Source organism: Heterodontus francisci, chromosome 12 (assembly GCF_036365525.1).
Source record: "Heterodontus francisci isolate sHetFra1 chromosome 12, sHetFra1.hap1, whole genome shotgun sequence".
Taxonomy (NCBI): Eukaryota; Metazoa; Chordata; class Chondrichthyes; order Heterodontiformes; family Heterodontidae; genus Heterodontus; species Heterodontus francisci.
The window spans coordinates 74,433,765-74,453,181 of NC_090382.1; the positions used below are offsets into that span (position 1 = coordinate 74,433,765).

General features: G+C 42.9%; 1 protein-coding gene across 5 annotated transcripts in view; it reads right to left on the reverse strand.

Moving 5' to 3' along the window:
• Positions 1-19,417, reverse strand: part of LOC137375929 (glucocorticoid receptor-like) — a 151,824-nt gene that overhangs the window by 25,603 nt on the left and 106,804 nt on the right. For all 5 annotated transcript variants that reach the window (XM_068043652.1, XM_068043650.1, XM_068043651.1 and 2 more), the window contains 3 exons: positions 9,872-9,988; positions 1,951-2,229; positions 64-208 (listed from right to left, as the gene is read on the reverse strand). In XM_068043652.1, the coding sequence (XP_067899753.1) occupies positions 64-208; positions 1,951-2,229; positions 9,872-9,988 (541 nt within the window). The remainder of the gene's footprint in view (positions 1-63; positions 209-1,950; positions 2,230-9,871; positions 9,989-19,417) is intronic.

The window sequence follows — 19,417 nt, forward strand, 5'->3', positions numbered from 1 at the left end:
TGACTTTAAGATTGAAAACATTTTCCACGAACCTTCGAAGCAAAGCTGGGATGTAATACTTACTCATTGAAGACTAGGTCTGGTGCGAAGAAGAGCATACTGCTATTGGCATGTTGATAAGATCTCCAACCAAGACTGAAAACCATTAGAGACATCCAGGAATACTGCAGCAACATCATTTGGTCATCCAGGTGCAAGGATCTGAATCCTGTAGAAGCAGATCAATACTCAGTATGGTTCTATTTGGATGTCAACAAAATAGACTGAAAGACAGCAGTGTATTTCCCATCTTGGGCATGTTCTTCCTTATTCTTTATCAGAAGCTTAACCTCCCGATACAAGTACTGCTACTCCATAAGGGGGATGAATCTATCCATACGGCCTTTTGAGAACTTTGTCACTGCATCAACTTTCCGTTTTACTGTACGTACCTTATTCCCAGGGAGTGCTCTTAGATTTCATCAGAGGCAGTGGCATTGAGACTCTCATTGTCAAGTGAAAACACAAAAAAAAACATGCCTTTCAAATTATGTCTGGAAAAATTTCCTAGGTTAGCTCAAAATACAGCCACTGCATGAACAGTCTGGTATCTATTTTCCCTGCTGAGCTCCCCCCCCATCATAGTGCAAAAAGTGGATGCTCTCCGTTGTCCAATGTATCAACCATTGTGTGTCAATGGGCTTACCTTGCCTCTTTGGAAAGTTTTCATCTGTTCATCTTAAAATCTAATATTCTGTGTGCATTCATTAAAATATACTTGTTTTATGATTTTGAAAGCCAGTAGATCAATCTCATAACCAAATGTTTTAGTTGATACTCAGGTGTTGTATCTATTGAATGTGACCAGGTTCCCAACTGAAGTGGGGTAGTTCATGCTATTTTAATTAACTCCAAATGTAAATGTGGGTTTTATGCTTGGATTGATACCCTAGAATTTTACTTGGTACCCATGAGAAGAGGGGAAAACAATCAAAAGATATTTCCTTGAATGGTAATTTCTTTTTATTTTTGCTTTCTTTAGGAGACACACTCGATTAGCCAGAGTTAGTGATACAGCATATGGCAATGTGCAGGGGGGAATATGTTGAATGGCTTAACTTGTTTCACACCTGTTCAGTTTTATGCTCATACACCATTACTTCAACATGGACTGCAACGACAAGACGGAGCAAAAATAATTCCTAGTCAATAGACATAAAAAACCACTTTACTTAATTTTCTAGGGGACATGGGAAAGGGAGTAAATTCCTTTTTGTTGGTGAATATTTACGAGATGTAAGTGCTGGGAAACAAAGAACATTTTTGTATCCAATGTCAGTACCGTACCCTCTCAAAACAAGCATAGGATGGGATGCAAAGTAAAGTTCGTATTGTATCATCCTAACAATGTGCTTAAACTCCAGCATTACAAGGACCAGTGTACAAAATATTCATTTCTCACAATAGTCATTCCATGTGTGGTGAAGTGATAGGATATTAATTTATGGCATTATCCAATCCCCATTATAACTAATGACAGAAAGGCACAGTGGATTTATCGAACCAGGAACTGAGTTATGCACCCCAGAAAGTCTGTACTAAGTCAGCAGGTCTCAGGCACAGTGGTTGTCAGGATTTTCTACACTTGGCCTTAGTGTTCCTAGATTAGGGCCAGGGCTTCTGATCCTAGTTCTTTTTTTTTCAAGTGTGTATGTGGATTTTGAAATGTGAACAGTGTTAAACTCAGTTGAGATGTTCCTTGTGATTGAATAGCTTATCAATATCTATCAAGGAGCTAGATGACAACTGGTGCCCATGAAAATGTACACCTACTAAGAACTTAACAGCTTCAGGAGGGCATGGGAGATAATTAAACACACACTTCTTTTTCCCAAAAGGAAAGGATTTATTAAAAAATCCTTCACCTCAATTTTCAAAGCTTTTCATGGAGCACAGTGCTTTGTTGATTACCTGGTAGAGTCTTTGCCCATTTCACAACTGAGACCATCTGTAGCCCACCCAAGTTATTCAGTCCCGACAGAAGCCGGTTGGGTGTGTCAGGCAGAGTGCTATCATATCCTGCATATAAGAGATCCGGCTCAATCATCTCAAGGATTGAGATCATGGAAAGATTCAGTGCAGGCAACGCAGAACAAACTAAAGAAGAGTCCTGTGAAGCTGCCTTTGCTGCAGTTTCTGATGTGGTGGTATGCGGTGCCTTCATCTTGTTCAATTTCTTTGTTTTCCGAGCTATAAATAATAACATAAATTTACTGACAAAGTTAAATATTTCATCTGGAAGAAGCACCCATCTAAAATACAGTTCATCCCGACTGGAAAGACCATTTTTGTGACTGACAAAATAATGGTAACAGCTCAACTTAATGTTGGAATTGACCATAGATGGTCACTGCATATGTAAACTTAGAGAAGAATTAACTTTTTTACTGCAATGTATACAGGAGACAGTTTATTCCAGTAAAACAGATACTTATCAAATTACTGAAAAAATGCTGGAGAAATAACACTGTATTATGATAGTAACAATCAAGAATATGTGCAGCTTTAGCTTTATAACTAAATGTGAAACGGAATTACTTTACAGTCAGATACAAGACATAATGTATCTGAAGATAAGCAAGAAATCTCAAAGATACATTTCAATTATGAACATATACATTTTGTACATGACTAACAGCATGTGTAGTAGTATCTTAAGTCACTCCAGTGCATTTTAGCATTACTGAATACATTTTCATTAGTGTATTGTTACAACCGAGGCGGGAGGAATGCACTGCTTATTCTAGTCCCACTTCTCCACAGGTCATACCATATATTTTTCATTTTCCCACTTACCAATAGTCAATCGCTACCACAGAAAGCAATTGAGGCCAAAACATTGAATATTTTCAAAAAGGATTTAGATATAGCTCTTGGGTCTGAAGAGATCGAAGGGTGTGGTGGGAAAGCCGGAACAGGCTACTGAGTTGGATGATCAGCCATGATCATAATGAACGGCGGAGCAGGCTCGAAGGGCCAAATAGCCTACTCCTGCTCCTATTTTCTATGATTCAATCATATACTCTATTTTTCCCAGAATAGAACACACTAACCAGGTTTCTTTAATAAATAACAAAATTAACAGTTTATTATAGAACAAGTCTTAACTAGTAATGAAGTAAAGCATAAACACACAGATCAAAAATTTCAAGTCCCAACATTACATTTTCAAGTTCCCTTTTTACCTTAGCCCCTCACACTCACATACACACACCAGTTAACTGACAAAAAAAACTTGGGTAAATTACTTGCTCATTTTTGAAGGAACTAGCAGATGAGATATATTGTTCTAAAACTGGCATCCAGTCTAACTTCTGAGTACACGCAGACAGGTCACTGAGATCTTATAGAATAGTTCTTTTCAGCAGCACTGAAAAGTAACTTAGCAGGCTTTCTTCAAAGACTGGAAATGAGATAAATTGATACAGTGGACTTCTCAGGATCCTTCAGAGATGCTGGAAAGCGAAGTTTGGTTGCGGTCTTCTCTCCTTTTTACACTTCTTCAGCAGACTTGACTTTCTTTATCAGCCACTCACTCCAGAAGGTAAAACACACATACTGATCCACAACCAAAAAGCTTGAGAGTTTTCTGCCCATCCCAGGTGCACTCTGCTGCTACTGGGTTTGTCCAATCAAGGGACGCTTGTCACTTCTCTGCCCCTGTTACCAGGGTTTCTGTTCTATCTTTAACTTGAGTTATGTGACAACCAGTAACATTGCTGCCAATCCAGTTCCTTCTGTGTCCTCTTGATGACTCTTTTTTTAAAAAAAACTGGTCCAACATTTATTCAGTTTAACTATAAATTCCTTTAAAAATATTTTTAACAAAAACAGAATCACATTCATAACAGTATCTTCAAAGGCATTGATTAAGGTAAGGTAGATAATTATATGTCATGTTTCATAAAGGACAGGAGTTTCATACCATATTGTTATGGACAAATTGGTCGTTAATTCAGTCCCACTACTCCAAAGGTCAGAGCATATCAATAAAGTTTCCCACCTACTGAAGAACATCCAAATTAGACACTCAATTTGTCCTCCAGAATAAAGCACACCAAATCAGGTTTCTTTAAACAACATCATTAACTATTTATTAGCAAAGAAATATTAAGTCTCAACTACTAATGAGCTAAATCTACACTGATGAAAAAACTCCTTACTTCCTTAGCTCTCATGCACACACACATACATTAAAAAAAAACGGTTAACCAGGGAAAACGGATTTTGGTTTCCAGCTGTTTCTTAGGAATAGAAGGAATAATAAAAATAAATCAGTTCCTCGCGTTCTGGTAGGAAATCTTCAGTTGGGTGAGGTGTCCCAGAGTCGAATAGTCAGATACCACTTGCAGACTCTCCAGGCGAAGTTGATGAAACTTCTTTGATGGGTAGGTATTCAAGGCAATTCGACTACAGCAGGTGTCACATAGGTCTTTTAGCAGGGATGTAGTAACAGGTCTGCTCAGGACTCTCAGCAGCAACACAGCAGTTGAAGCATTCTTCAGGTTCCAGGATTTCCCAAAACACAGGAGGCAACAGGAACCACAATGGATGTAGGAATTCTTCAGAGACAGGAAGCAATATATATCTGCCAACTTTCAAATGCAGGATTTCTTTTCAGAAGATGCAGGATTCCTTTACAGAGAGGTCTTTTTCTCTAGTCTCTAGGCAGATCAGGACTAAGTTCCAAACGCCTGCTCTTTGTCCAACTCACTGGTTTTTAAAAGTCCAAAGTGAAAGCAAAAAGCCTTTCTAAGCTGATCACGTGACCAGACAAAGAGTTCCCCCCTGTCATTTAAAGTGTTGCTCTTAGCAGGTCAAAACCCCTTGCTGTTTCCTTGAAACTGCTAGTCTTTCCTATTATTGTTGTTACGACCAGGTGAGGGAGGGGTCTAGAGCTCCCCTCTCGTCCTTTTCCTGGTTTGGACGTAACAGGGTTTAACTTTTAAAACACAGTGGTCGGAATTTTATGCCACCCCAGCGGGTTGGATGGTGGCGTGGGGGCAGTGTAAAATTGAGCGGCAGGCTCCGGGAGGCCTACCCGCCCTGCTTTTGCCTCCAAACAAGTTTATGGTGTTGGGCTGGGGGTGACAAAAGGCCCGCTCATGGCCAATTGAGGGCCGCCCGCGCCTCCAACCTACCCCTGGGACCCAAGACACCCCCCCCCCGCCCCGAAACGACCAATCCAGCCTCACCAGGAAAGGACCGATCCCCCTGGTGAGGCATGCCCCTACTTACCTTCCCTCCTCGATCCATGGCGTCGGCTGGGCTGCGGTCCCAGCAGTGGCCATCACTCCAGGTGGTGCTGCTGGGACTAAGAGCTGCCGACTGGCTGATTGGCCAGCAGCTCACTGAGGTGGAACCTCCTCCCTCAAGTGGGTGGAAGTCCCACCTCGGGACAATCAAAGCCTGGGGACCCGTAAAATACGGGACAGATCCCTGGGCTAGGCAGAAGCGGGTTCACCACCGACTTTCATGTCAGAGTCTAGCTCCCATCTATCCACCATAAAATTCCGGCCAGTGTTTTTAGCTTCCTCTCAGTGAGTCCTTGCTCACTACTCCCTAATTGTAATTGAAAAGAAATCAACCAGATAGGTTTTCTCAGATTTAAACAAGGTGCAAGTTTATTAACCTTGAAATTCTAGCTCAGTTAAAACTAAGAATATGCGACACGACCACGCTAGCATGCATACTCGATAAACACACACGCAAATAGATACAGAGGAGGAGAAAAATTTAAAGAGGGCGAGGTTTAAAGTGGTAGATGGAATTCAGTTACTGGTTTTGGGTTGGATGTAAAGTCTTTGATTGAAGTTAAGTCTTGCAGTTCTTGTTGGGGCCCAGTGCACACTTTCAAACTTGTTTAATATGTTTTGTGTTTATTTATTTCATCTTAGTTTGTTCAGTTTGCGTACCCACTTTTTTTTCATGTTTGTATTTGCGGCTGTTTAATTTTCAGTCCGTTAACACCCTATCTGTACTCATGCTTTGTCATTCAACACACCGTTAACATATTGTTTGCCTTTGCTCCACGACCTTCTGGTCAGCTATTCTGTGACCTTGTCCTATCTACACCTTCTCCTTTGTTATCTCTTGCCCCACCCCCGCTTTACTTGCTTATAACCTTTTACATTTCTAATATTTGCCAGTTCTGAAGAAGGGTCACTGACCTGAAACATTAACTCTGCTTCTTTCTCCACAGATGCTGCCAGACCTGCTGATTATTTCCAGCATTTCTTGTTTTTATTTCAGATTTCCAGCATCCGCAGTATTTTGCTTTTATTCAAACTTGTTTAGCTGGTACCAGAAAGCTGCAGGAATCTTCTATCTTGAGTTACTTCCATGGGCCCCTGGAATTTTGCACGTGAGAGAGAGAGACAGAAACAGAGAGAGGGAGTGCTCTCTTCTTGAAGTTCAATTGCAGTCTCTTTCTTCTTGTGTCAGTGTTACGACCAGGTGAGAAAGGGGTCTAGGGGTTTCCTCTCAGTCTTTACCTGGTTTAACTGTAACAGGCTTTAATTTTTTTTTAAACTTGTTTTTAGCTCTCCCCCTCAGTGAATCCTTGTTCACAGATTTCCAATTGCAAGGCAAAGAAATCAAATCAGACAGGTTTTCTTAGATTTAAACAAGAAAGATGGAAGTTTATTAATCTAAAACTCTAAACTGGTTAATGACTACAAGTACGCGACGCGACCAGGCTAGCATGCATACACAACAAACACACAGGCAGATAGAGACAGAAAAAATAAAACGAATAAAGGGGAAAAGTTTGAGGCAATAGCTGGGTGTATTTGCAGTCCTTTGAGTTCAATGTGGAATCTTTGGTTGCCGCTAAGTCTAGCTGTTTGTTGGGTCCCAGTGCACGCTTTAAATTGTTCGATGCAAGCCTCTTGAGGTTTAAGCGACTTCAGTGGATCCGGAAGTTTGTGAGAAAGCAAGAGTGCGCCAGCCAGAAGAGAGGCTCTCTTGTTCCAGGTTCAGTTGCAATCTGCCGTTTGTCTTCAAATTGTCCTGTGAGCACAATTCAAAGCTCCAAGTTGGCCATCAGGTTATTCATGTGACTAACCTCTTATTTGGGAACAACCGCTTCTGCGGTTTGTAGATTTCAAAGTTCTCGGTGGGGAGGTGTAGTGCTGTCTCTTACACCGACAAGATGTGGATCACCATTGCCCAGACCAATCTCTGTTAATTGAATCAGTGAGCATTCCCATTGTCTTTTCCTAGGCGACTGTCTCTTATGATGCAAATGCTTTCCAGCTACTGCTGATGTCTTTAAACAAGTCATCTCTTCACTCCAGGAACAGTTTAAAATTAATGTTCATGTGACAAAATTAATATGCCTCATTCTTGGCAGGTGGGGGGTGTTCATGACAGTCAAGCACAATTCAAAAAGCCCCAGATTGGCCAGCAGGTTAGTCATGTGACTAGCTCCTTGTTTGGAACAGCCTCTCCTGCCAGGTTTGTGGATTCCTTCAAGCTTACCAGACACTCTCGGTTGCCGGGGGGCTGGGGGTGGAATGCTGGCTTTTACACATTCAATGACCCTCAATGTTTCTTGATCATTACTATTGACAAAACCCATCTGGCTAACTGGATCAGGGAGTGCTCCCATTGCCTCTCCATGCAACTGTCCTGTAGAATGCAAATGTGCAGCCATGTTTTTAGCCACTATTATGTGGTCTTTTTAAACAAGTTATTTCAATGTCCAGTAAACATTCAAATAATAATGTTCCATATGACTAAATTAATATCTCATTTTGGCAGGTGTGGTTTCCGTCATATCGTATACAAAGTCAACATCCAAAAATTCCAGCTATTTGTAGGTGTGCAAGTCCACTGAAAATCCTTTTCTCAGTTTTTAAAACACACAGAAGTCTAAGATTTTAGTAGAAAAATAAAACCTCTTGTAACAATATAACACTATATATCATTCTGCTGCTAGGGTGGAACTGTGCATTAAAAAAAAACTTAAAACCAGTTCCTGGGAACACTACAATAACAGCAAACAGAAATAGAGGTAAATTTACAACGAGAGTATAAACAAAGTCTAACTGCTATAAATAGGAGGATTTTTACTATTGCTAGGGTAATTTCTCTGTAAATTGGCTTGTAATTTCCAAGCTTTCCCCCCAAATTCAACAAGACTCATCAGGAAATGACTCACTTTCGTCCACTCTTTCTACATTTTTAAAATGTGCGACAAAGGTCAATTAGACACAAAATGCAAATTTTTGTGGCATTGCCGTTGACATGTCAGATAACATGTTTTATGCTATATAACATATGCAATCAGGCTCAATGACTTATGATAAACCAAAGCCAACAGCATAATGTTCAATACGTCCATCTGGTTGATGGCAGAAGCACAAGAGCAGGCTGCAGAAATGGAGAAAAGGAGGCAGCAGTGGGTTGGGAGAAAGACAAGAACAAGCTGAAACTTATGGGGTGAGAATTTCTTAACCCTGAATTATTGCACGGCAGGTAGCAGGAATGGGAAAGGGCAGATATGGGAGATGGATAGCTGGTAGTCCAATGTCTCAAATTTCCATGGAACAGCCATTGAGAGTAGGTGCACAGGCAGTAAAGAAATTGAGAGTAAAGATTATGAGCAGGAAGGTAGGAAACTAGGAGAATTTGCAAACCCATCTGAACTGAGATGGAAAACTATGTAAAATGATTCAGTCTAAACACAATTATCAAGAAGATTGATGCCACAGTGCCACTTAGCTGGGAGACCCAACTAGGAGGATTAAATGAGCACCATTTAAATAAATAGCAAAATTCAATCACAACACCAACTGTACGACTGTACTATCAAGACAAAAATTGACTGAATGAATTGTCAGAGTGTCAAGTTGATAAGAAATGCATGCAAATACAGGATGTTTAATATATCATACACAAAGATGACTATTTATCCATTAACATATAAAAAGTTGTGAATGGTGCGTACTTCGTTCAGATGCATCTCTGACTTTGTGCATCAAGACTTTTACACTTTTATGCCAACACTAATAATGGAAAGCCTCTATGTCAACATTCCTGACATGCTGTAATTGAGAGTCTCTGAACAATAAATAGCACTGTTGTTCTTCCTGGTATTCTACCTCTATTGCCCAGAACTCAGGTATTCCAATGGTATCAGCAGACCAAAAATTATAAGCAGCTAACTTTTATTTTGGTCCCAATAGCCTGAAAATAAAAATTCATGTTTAATGCTCTCTCCACTGTTGGCAGCACAAAATGGTTGCTTCAATCCTTGGCCCTATTCCCTTCCTGGAAAGTGCTAGCTTAATAGTCTGCCTGCTCCCTTTCACCTTGCTCTTACATCTCCCTCCCTCCTGCTCTGCGACGTTCCCACTGCAGCTCCTAGTAAAATGCTTTTACTCCCACCCTGTTCCCTTCTGCTTCATTCTCCAGATTTAATCCAGGTTCTGTCAGTAGCTCCCAATCACTGCAGAGCAGATTATATCTTGAATACTAATACACAGCTAACATGGCAACACTAAACTGGAATTTTCAAGCAGCCTGATGAATGAATTTGGTCAACATGCAATCTCCCAAATATGATGACACTGCTCTGCTAATTTTGTGCAAGTTAACATTGCGGTGCATAGAACAGCACCCATGTCTGTTTCAACCCTAATCATAATGCACTGCACTTGCATCCTTGCATATCTAACAGAAACAAAGACTGGACACTTCCAGGTCAACTCATCCCAGAAATGGTGTAAATAACTTTTTATCCATTTGACCACAGCATTTTACTAAGGTCTGAACATTCTAAATTAATATTACTTCATGCAGACAGGGGAAAATGAATCAAATTTACCATCGAGATTCATCCCAGCCTGGAGGCACTTTCTAAAACGGCAAGCTGGGCAGTTCTTTCGGCGAATCTTGTCAATGATGCAGTCATTCCTTCCAGCACAGAGGTAATTATGCTGTCCTGCAAGGAAAACAGGAAAATAAAATCTTTGAGCACATTAACATAGGAACTTTGCACTGGGCGAAAGAGAAGAAACACACTACTGACAAACATAAGTGACAACTTACTATATATTTATAGTAGCCATTACTGATCGGGCTACAAGTTGGGCATGACTGGGAGTGAAATAATCCAAGGTGTAAGATCCTTAGAAAGCACAGGGAAATTTGGAGGGTGTTAATTTGGGTCTTCCTTGAGCACTTATAAGCAGACACTTACTGAGACTGGTGAAGGGTTTGAGTGAGGATGTTGTAATCCTTTTACTCTAAAATAAATGTGAAACTGAATAAAGATAGGCTCCAGCATTATCCTTTCATAACAAGCTTTCTGGAGTTTAAGAACAGAGTCATTAACCTGGATTTTATGCTGGTGACGGGGTCTCAACGTCTGGAAAAAGTGGTGCCTCTTCTCTGGAAGGCCCACCGAATCTACTGCCTATCAACCACTTAAGTGGACAACAGCAGGCCTTCCACAGGATCAAGGACCACTGTCGCCAGAAATCCCGTCCATGGAGCCAATGAGAGGCCAGCAGCTCTTCCATTGAGCAGCAGTGGCTGCTGCCGGAGGAGAACCTACCGGAGGCCCAGGAGCAGCGTTGGACCCAGGCCACAGGAGATCAGGGCAGGAGTCGTCTCGCGGGGTGGGGATCACAGCGGAGGGAACTGAAGGAGGATCGGCAGGAAGGGCGGGTTGACTCTCAGCAGGCCCTACCTTCCCAATGCCAGGTCCCTCATTCAGGCTCTGTGCCTTTTAAGGAGGGATCCCCACCCCGGGAGCCAGGAAGCAGCCCGCACAGTTTTTCATGCTGTGCTTCCCGTGCAGTGAAAGGGCTGCCCATTGCATGGCTAATTGCAGTGGGATGAGGTCCTTAATTTGGGTTAATTGAGGGCCTTAATTGGCAACGGGGCGGGATAGTCATTCACAGGCCTTCCCACCGCAGACTAAACTCTGGTGGAGGCGAGATGGTGGCGGGAATGCACCCCCCCCCCCCCACCAACCTACCTGATTTTATGCTCTCCCTGCCTCCAAACCCTCGGTGGGGAAAGAGCATAAAATTCCCCCTATAGCATCACTTATGGCACAGAAGGAAGCCATTCGGCCCATCGAGTCCATGCCGGCTCTTTGTAGAGCAATCCAGTCAGTCCCAATCCCACACTCTATTCCCATAATCCTGCAAGTTTATTTCCTTCAAACATCTATCCAATTTCCTTTTGAAATCATTAATCGTCTCTGCCTCCACCACTCTCGTAGGCAGCGAGTTCCAGGTCATTACCACTCGCTGCGTAAAAAAGTTCTTCCTCACATCCCCTCTGCATCTCTTGTCCAAAACTTTCCATCTGTGTCCCCTAGTCCTTGTACCGTCAATTGATGAGAACAATTTTCCTCTGTCTACCTTATCCAAATTTGTCATAATCCTGTACAGCTCGATCAAATCTCCCATCAGTCTCCTTTTCTCCCAGGAGAACATCACCAGCTTCTCCAACCTAACCTTCTAGCTAAAATCCCTCATCCCTGGAAGCATTTTGGTACACCCCTTCTGCAGCCTCTCAAGCACCCTCATATCCTTCCTAAAGTATGGTAACCAGAACTGGATGCAGTACTCTAGTTGTGACCTAACCAGAGATTTATACAGGTTCAGCATAACTTCCCTGCTTTTGTATTTAATACCTCTATATATGAAGCCCAAGATCCCATATGCTTTGCTGACCACTCTCTCAACATATCCTGCCACCTTCAAAGATCAATACACATGTATCCCCAGGTCCCTATGTCCCTGCACACTCATTAGAACTGTGTCATTAAGTCTATATGACCTTCCCCATTCCTTCTGCCATAAAGCATCACTTCACACTTCTCCGTATTAAATTCCATTTGCCATTTGTCTGCGTATTCTACTAGCTTATGTCCTTTTGCAGTCAATTTGCTTCTTCCAAGTTTGGCATAATTGGCAAATTTTGACGTTACTCTGCATTACAATACCCGAGTCATTTATATATATATTTTAAAAAAAAGCAGTGGTCCTATCACTGACTCTTGGTGAACACCACTGTTTACCATCCTCCTGTCTGAAAAATAACCGTTTACCACGACTCGATGTTTTCTGTCCTTAAGCCAATTTTTTTTTTACCCAAGCTGACATTTGACCATCCTACTCCATGAGCCTCAATTTTGTTATCAGCCTTTTATGTGGTAGCTTATCAAACACTTTCTTAAAATCCAAATAGACAACATCCATTGCATTCCCTTCATCAAAAAATCCAATTAGGTTAGTCAAGCACAATCTGCCATTCACACAGTGGCGCAGTGGTTAGCACCGCAGCCTCACAGCTCCAGCGACCCGGGTTCAATTCCGGGTACTGACTGTGTGGAGTTTGCCAGTTCTCCCTGTGTCTGCGTGGGTTTCCTCCGGGTGCTCCGGTTTCCTCTCACATGCCAAAGACTTGCAGGTTGAAAGGTAAATTGGCCATTAGAAATTGCCCCTAGTATAGGTAGATGGTAGGGAAAATATAGGGACAGGTGGGGATGTGGTAGGAATATGGAATTAGTGTAGGATTAGTATAAATGGGTGGTTGATGGTCGGCACAGACACGGTGGGCCGAAGGGCCTGTTTCAGTGCTGTATCTCTAAACTAAACAAATTCGTGCTGGCTATCCTTAATTAGCTCAAACCTCTCCAAGCACCTGTCGATTTTTTCCCCTGATTATTGTTTCCAAAACCTTACCCACCACCGATGTCAAAATGACTGGCATGTAGTTACTAGGTCTGTCTCTACACCATTTCTTGAATAAGGGCATCACATTTCATAGATCATAGAGAGATATAGCACTGAAACAGGCCCTTCGGCCCACCGAGTCTGTGCCGACCAACAACCATCCATTTATACTAATCCTACATTAACCCCATATTCCCTACCACATCCCCACCATTCTCCAACCACCTACCTACACTAGGGGCAATTTACCTATCAACCTGCAAGTCTTTGGCTGTGGAAGGAAACCGGAGCACCTGATGGAAACCCACGCAGTCACAGGGAGAACTTGCAAACTCCGCACAGGCAGTACCCAGAACCGAACGTAGATTGCTGGAGCTGTGAGGCTGCAGTGCTAACCAATGCGCCACTGTGCTAACCACTGCGCCACTGTGCCGCCCTGTTTGTCACTTGCCAATCCTTTGGCACCTCCCCTGTTTCTATGGAAAACTGGAAGATTCTGGTACACCCTTCTGCAATCTCCACCTCTACTTCCTTTAGCAATGTGGGATGCAAGCCATCCTGACCAGGCAACTAATTGACTCTAAGCATAGCCAGCCTTTCCAGCACCTCTTGCCTCGCAATTTCCACCTCATCCATTACCTCTAGCATCTCCGCTTCTACCGATATTTTGTCAGCATCCTCTTCCTTGGTAAACACTGATACAATGTACTCATTAAGTACTCTAGACTTGTCTTGCACATTTAAGCATATATCACCCTCTTTGTCGCCAATAGACCCCACCCCAATAGACTCTTAATACCTGCTTACTATTCACATGCTGGTAGACGATTTGTGTGTTCTCTTTTATGTTGACTGCCATTCTATTCTCATATTCTCTCTTTGCCAGTCTTATTTTCCTCTTCACTTCCCGTTTCAAATTTTTGTATTTGCTTGATTGAAGAATTCACCTGACATGCACCATACACCCTCTTTTTTTGTTTCATGATATTCTCCTTCTCACTCATCATCGAAGGAGACCTGTTTTTAATTCCCTTACCTTTGACCCTTGCTGTAATGTACCTAGCCTGTACCTTAAGCATCTCTTGCTTAAAGATCACCCACTGTTTCATTACAATTTTTCTTGTCAGTCTTTGGTTCCATTTTACCCTTGGTAGATCCCTTCTCATCCCATTGAAGTTAGCCCTCTTCCAATTTAGACGTTCTACTTTAGATTTTTCCGTGCTCTTCTCTATTACTAGTCCAAACCTTATGATACGATAATCACTCTTACCCAAGTGTTCCCTCACAGTCACTTGGTCCACTTGGCCCATCTCATTCTCAAGCAGAAAATCCAGCAATGCCTCCTTCCTAGTTGGACCGAGAACATTAATACTAAAACAAATACTGCAGATGCAGAAAATCTGAAACAAAAACAGAAAATGCTAGAAATGCTCTGCAGGTCAGGCTGCATCTGTAGAGAGAAAAACAAGTCACAGACTTGAAACGTTAACTCTGTTTTTCTCCCCACAGATGCTGCCTTCCAGCATTTTCTGTTTTGGACCGAGAACATACTAGTCAAGGAAATTCTCCTGAACACATTTCAGAAATTTCTTCCCATCCTTACCATTTACTCTAACACCATCCAAATCAATATTTGGATAATCAAAGTCTCCCAATATCACCACTCTATAGTTCTTGCACATCTCTGTGATATCCCTGTAGATTGCTCCTTTGTTTCTCACTATTTGGAGGCCTATAGAATACTCCCAGAAATGTGATCATCCTCTTTTTGCTTCTCAATTCGAACCAAATGAATTCTGTCCTTGCCCCCTTAAGGACATCCGCTCTTTCCACCACAATGTCTTCCCTAACCAGTACTGCCACCCCACCTCCCTTTCTTCCTTTCCTATCTTTTCTGAACACTTTGTATCCTTGAACATTAAGTGCTCAGTCGTCACCATTTTAAGCCACATTTCTGTTATTGCTTATTCACCACACCTTGTGCATTTACAAAAATGCATTGAAACCTGTCTTTGTATTCCGAGAAGACCTTCTTAGTCTGCTCCTATCTACTACGGTACTACTCCCTTCTCTAGCATTAACCAACACTTTTACTTTGTGCACCTTAATCCTCTTTTCTACCTCTAGATGCTGGTGCCCACCCCCCTGATGAATTAGTTTAACCCTCCCCACCGCACTAGTGAACTAGGAGGACATTGGTCCCAGTCCTGTGGAGGTGCAACCTTTCCCTTTTCAATAGGTACCTTCTGCCCCAGATTTGGTCCCAATGTCCCAAGAATCTGAAGCCTTACCTCCTGCACCATTCTTCAAGCCACACATTGATCCTCCCTATCTTCTTATCACTACTCTCACTCGCATGCGGCACTGGGAATAATCCAGAGATTACTACCTTTGAGGTCCTACTATTTAACTTCCTCCCTAGCTCCTGAAAATCTGACCGTAGGACCTCAAGACCTGCTCTATGTCATTGGTACCAACATGTACCACAATTTCTGGCTCACTCCCTTCCCATTGCAGAATATTCCCTTTCCATGATGTCCTTTAAATGGCACAAGGGAGGAAACACATCGTGCGAGACTCATGATGACAGTTACAGAAATGCCTGTCTGTCCCCCTAACTATGGAATCTTCTAGAACGACTGCATTTCTACTCTTCTATTCTCTCCTGTGCAATCCCTTGTCCATTGGTGCCATGGTCTGAACTACACTCCTTCAAGGTACCATCACTGCCAACAGTCTCCAAAGCTGAGTACGGTTTCAGAATGGCACGCACCCCGAAGACTCCTGTACGTCCTGCCTCTTTCTAGTGTTGCAGAGGGCACCCATGCATTATCCTGAACTTTCACTGCCTGTGGGGTTATCACCTCCTGGAATGTACGATCCAGGAAACTTCTGATGTTTTGCAGTGACTGCAGCTGGCCCTCAAACTCAGAAATCCTCAGCTTGAGCTGAAGCAACTAGAGACACTTCCAATGCACATGGTCCCCCAAGACACATGAAGTGTCCTGATGTTCCAGGATGTATTTGGGACATTTTTCTAGAACCAGTAAGAGTTTTAGAACCAACAAAAAAAACAGGCTATACTGGATTTAGTGACAAGTAACAAACCAGAATTAGCTCGTTAACAATCCAACATTTTCTTATTCTTTCGTGGGATGTGGATATTGCTGGCTAGGTGAGCATTTATTGCCCATCCCTAATTTCCCTTGAGAAGGTGGTGGTGAGCTGCCTTCTTGAACCGCTGCAGTCCATAAAGGAACGGCGATATAGTTCCAAGTCAGGATGCTGTGTAGCTTGGAAGGGAACTTGCAGGTGGTGGAATTGCCATGCATCTGCTTTCCTTGTCCTTCTAGGTGATACAGGTCGCAGGTTTGGAAGGTGCTGCCTAAGGAGCCTTGGTGCGCTGCTGCAGTCCATCTTGTAGATGGTACACACTGCTGCCACTGTGCGTCAGTGGTGGAGGGAGTGAATGTTTATGGATGGAGTGCCAATCAAGTGGGTTTCTTTGCCCTGGATGGAGCTTCTTGAGTGTTATTGGGGATGCACCTATCCAGGCAAATGGACAGTATTCCATCACACTCCTGACTTGGGGAGTCAGGAAGTGAGTTAATCGCCGCAGGATTCCTAGCCTCTGACCTGCTCTTGTAGCCACGGTATTTACATGTCTACTCCAGTTCAGCTTCCGGTCAATGGTAACCCCCAAGATGTTGATAGTGGTAATGGTAAAACATCTTATGAAATATGACCAAATATGAATGAATTTGATATTATGACCAGAATTTTACACCCCCTAAATGAGTGGACTGGTGGCAGGGAGGTGGGCGTAAAATAGCGTGGCAGGTTGGGGGTGGGGGGGAACAGTTCCCGATCCTCTCCTGCCCCCATTGCCAATTTACGAGGGGCGGCAGCGACAAGAAATGGCCCACCCGCCCCAGGCCAATCAAGGACCTCAAGTGGCCAGTTTACTGGCACTTAGGGGCCTCCGCCTGCCACCACGGGTATTTTACCATTGGCTGGTGGGCGGCTGAGGCCTCACAAAGCCCGTCTGATGAAAGCAGGTGGCCTTCTTGCGGCCTGGGGTGGCCCTCCTGATCGGGCACCCTGTGCCCCACAGAGGGCTGTCCCGAAGCCTCAACCACCCCCAATGCACAACACTGCCCCCCCGCCCCCTAACCGACACCCCCTTGCCCCACCAAGGCCTGACCGATTGCCCCTGGTGAGGCCCTAAAACGTATCTTTTTTCCGGGGCATCCTTCATCATCTTCCGATGGCTGGGTGTAGCCCCTGGTGGCGCTGCTGGCCCATTGATGGGCCAGCAGCTCCATTAGGCAGGAAGTCCTAGCTCAAGGAGGTGAAAGTCCTGCCCAAGACCAATTAAAGGCCTGGGAGCGTAAAAGCCAGGCGGACTCCCCGGGCCCGGCAGAGGCTGGCTCGCCACTGACTTTTCGGCCGGTGGTCGGGGGCCCCCTGCCCAACAAAAAATTCCAGCCTAGTTTTCAGAGGCAGGAGAGTGTCAAAAAGCAGGGTTTTAAATTTAAATAAGGCAAACTTCAAAGCGATGACAAATGAATTGACTGCAGTATTGGCCTTTATAGCCACTCCAGGCGCAGCTCCACAAACCACTGACCACCTCCAGGCGCTTACCCATTGTCTCCCGAGACAAGGAGGCCAAAGAAGAAGAAGAAAACGAGGCTGAACAGTTATGGGCAACAACACAGTGGAAGTGTTCAAATAAATATTTGATGTGCTACAAATTCAGTACATACCCTTAAAAAACAAAGGCTTCGCTTGTGTATGTAAGCTACCATGGTGAATAAATGATGCAAGTAACAGTATTAAGCTAAAAGAAAAAGCTCACACAAATACAAGGAAACAGACCAGCTATAAAAATATAAAGGCATACTAAGAAGGTTTACGAGGTGCAAAAAGGGAATGTGAAAGCAAAAAACAAAGCTGCCAGTGATTAAGGGTAACGTAGGACAATTAAATACAGATTCAGATGCGGCTTCAATGCATAATGAGGAAATGGTATACTTGTAAAGTGAGTCCTTTGAAACTGTTCCACAGTGGAGAAAGGGGATAAAATACCACAGTACAGGGGAACATAAAAATAAATCACCTAAACTCTTCCACTGGATGTAAAATAAGTTTAAAAAAGGCACTAGAGAAATTAATAGGAATTAAGATAGACAAATATTCAGTACTGTTGGTTTCCTACTTCAGGGTACCCTCTCTGATAGCTGAGGGATTGTTCCATCTGGGAAAATCTTGTTCATTTTTTCCATAAGCTTGACTTCTGACTGCCTATGAGCTTTAGAATCAGTGCATGGCCCTTTTGCTTCTGGATCTGGGTGCAAGAGTAGGTTAGAACACTGTCCTTCCTACTCAGAAAGCTGGGTTTGGATCTAGCTCAGACTGATGGGATGAAGGTCACCCTGTGCCCTACGGAGGGCTGTCACCGAAGCTTCAGCCACCCCCAACGCACAACACTTCCCCCTCGTCCCACCCCCCTGCCCCCCTAACTGACACCCTCTTGCCTCACCAGGGCCTGACCGATTACCCCTGGCGAGGCCCTGCTGAACTGATGGGACTCAAATTTATAGCAGTCTAAATATAATTTGCAGTGGGAGCAAAATCACAATGTTCTACAGCCAGCTTAAAAGACTGTCCATTAAACAGCTAGCTTCAGGCACTATTTACTCTCAAGACAACTTTAAGACAGGCTCATGTGGGAAATCAGCAACCCAAAATCATAAAACATGGAAGTAAAAAAATCTATTAAAACTATTTAACTCATTAACTTGAAGAGTTTCTCAAAAATCTACTAAAATCAATTCTGAATAATTCATTGTTCAATTTTTTGCTGCTTTTTTTCTTAAAGGATAGTTTTCTTTCAGACAAGATTGAGATCATTGACACCCAATTCAACATACAAAACTCTTCATTAAACATATATTTCATTCTCCCTGCAACATATGTATGTTCAGGAAGGCATCTTTTGTGACCCTGATAGAATAGAGATAGTTAAACAAATACAATCCTAAGTGCAGTGATACAGGACAAGGGAACCCCTCACAGTGGTTCTACTCTAACAGATATCAAACTACTCAGAATCGCGTTTTGACTCTAAGTATTTCATGTTTCAGGATTCGGTTTCACCAAATATTTCACATACATTTCCCCCAGTATATCCACAATAGAGTAGACTGGCTAACTAGAATCATAGAATGGTTACAGCACAGAAGGAGGCCATTCAGTCCTTTGAGTCCTTGCCAGCTCTTTGCAAGAGCAACTCAGCTAGTCCCAATCCTTTGCCCTTTCCTGTAATTTTTTTCTCTTCAGATAATTATCCAATTCCCTTTTGAAAGCCATGATTGAATCTGCCTCCGGCACACACTCAGGCAGTGCATTCCAGATCGTAAATAAAACTTTTTTTTAAAAATTTGAGCAAAAAACCCAACAATTTTTGTCTTTTGCTACTGTGAACTGATAATTTGTTATTATTGATGTCAATAACACAAGCTTCAACATATTTTAGCACTGACAGTATAAATCCCATCTGTTTCCTTAGAGCTGGTGCCAAGCACTTAAGAGGTCTGGCTGAACAGCTGGTTTACGGAGTTGTCCCAGTGGAGCCATCTTTTACAGGTTGATTTCCTATCCCCAAATTTAATATG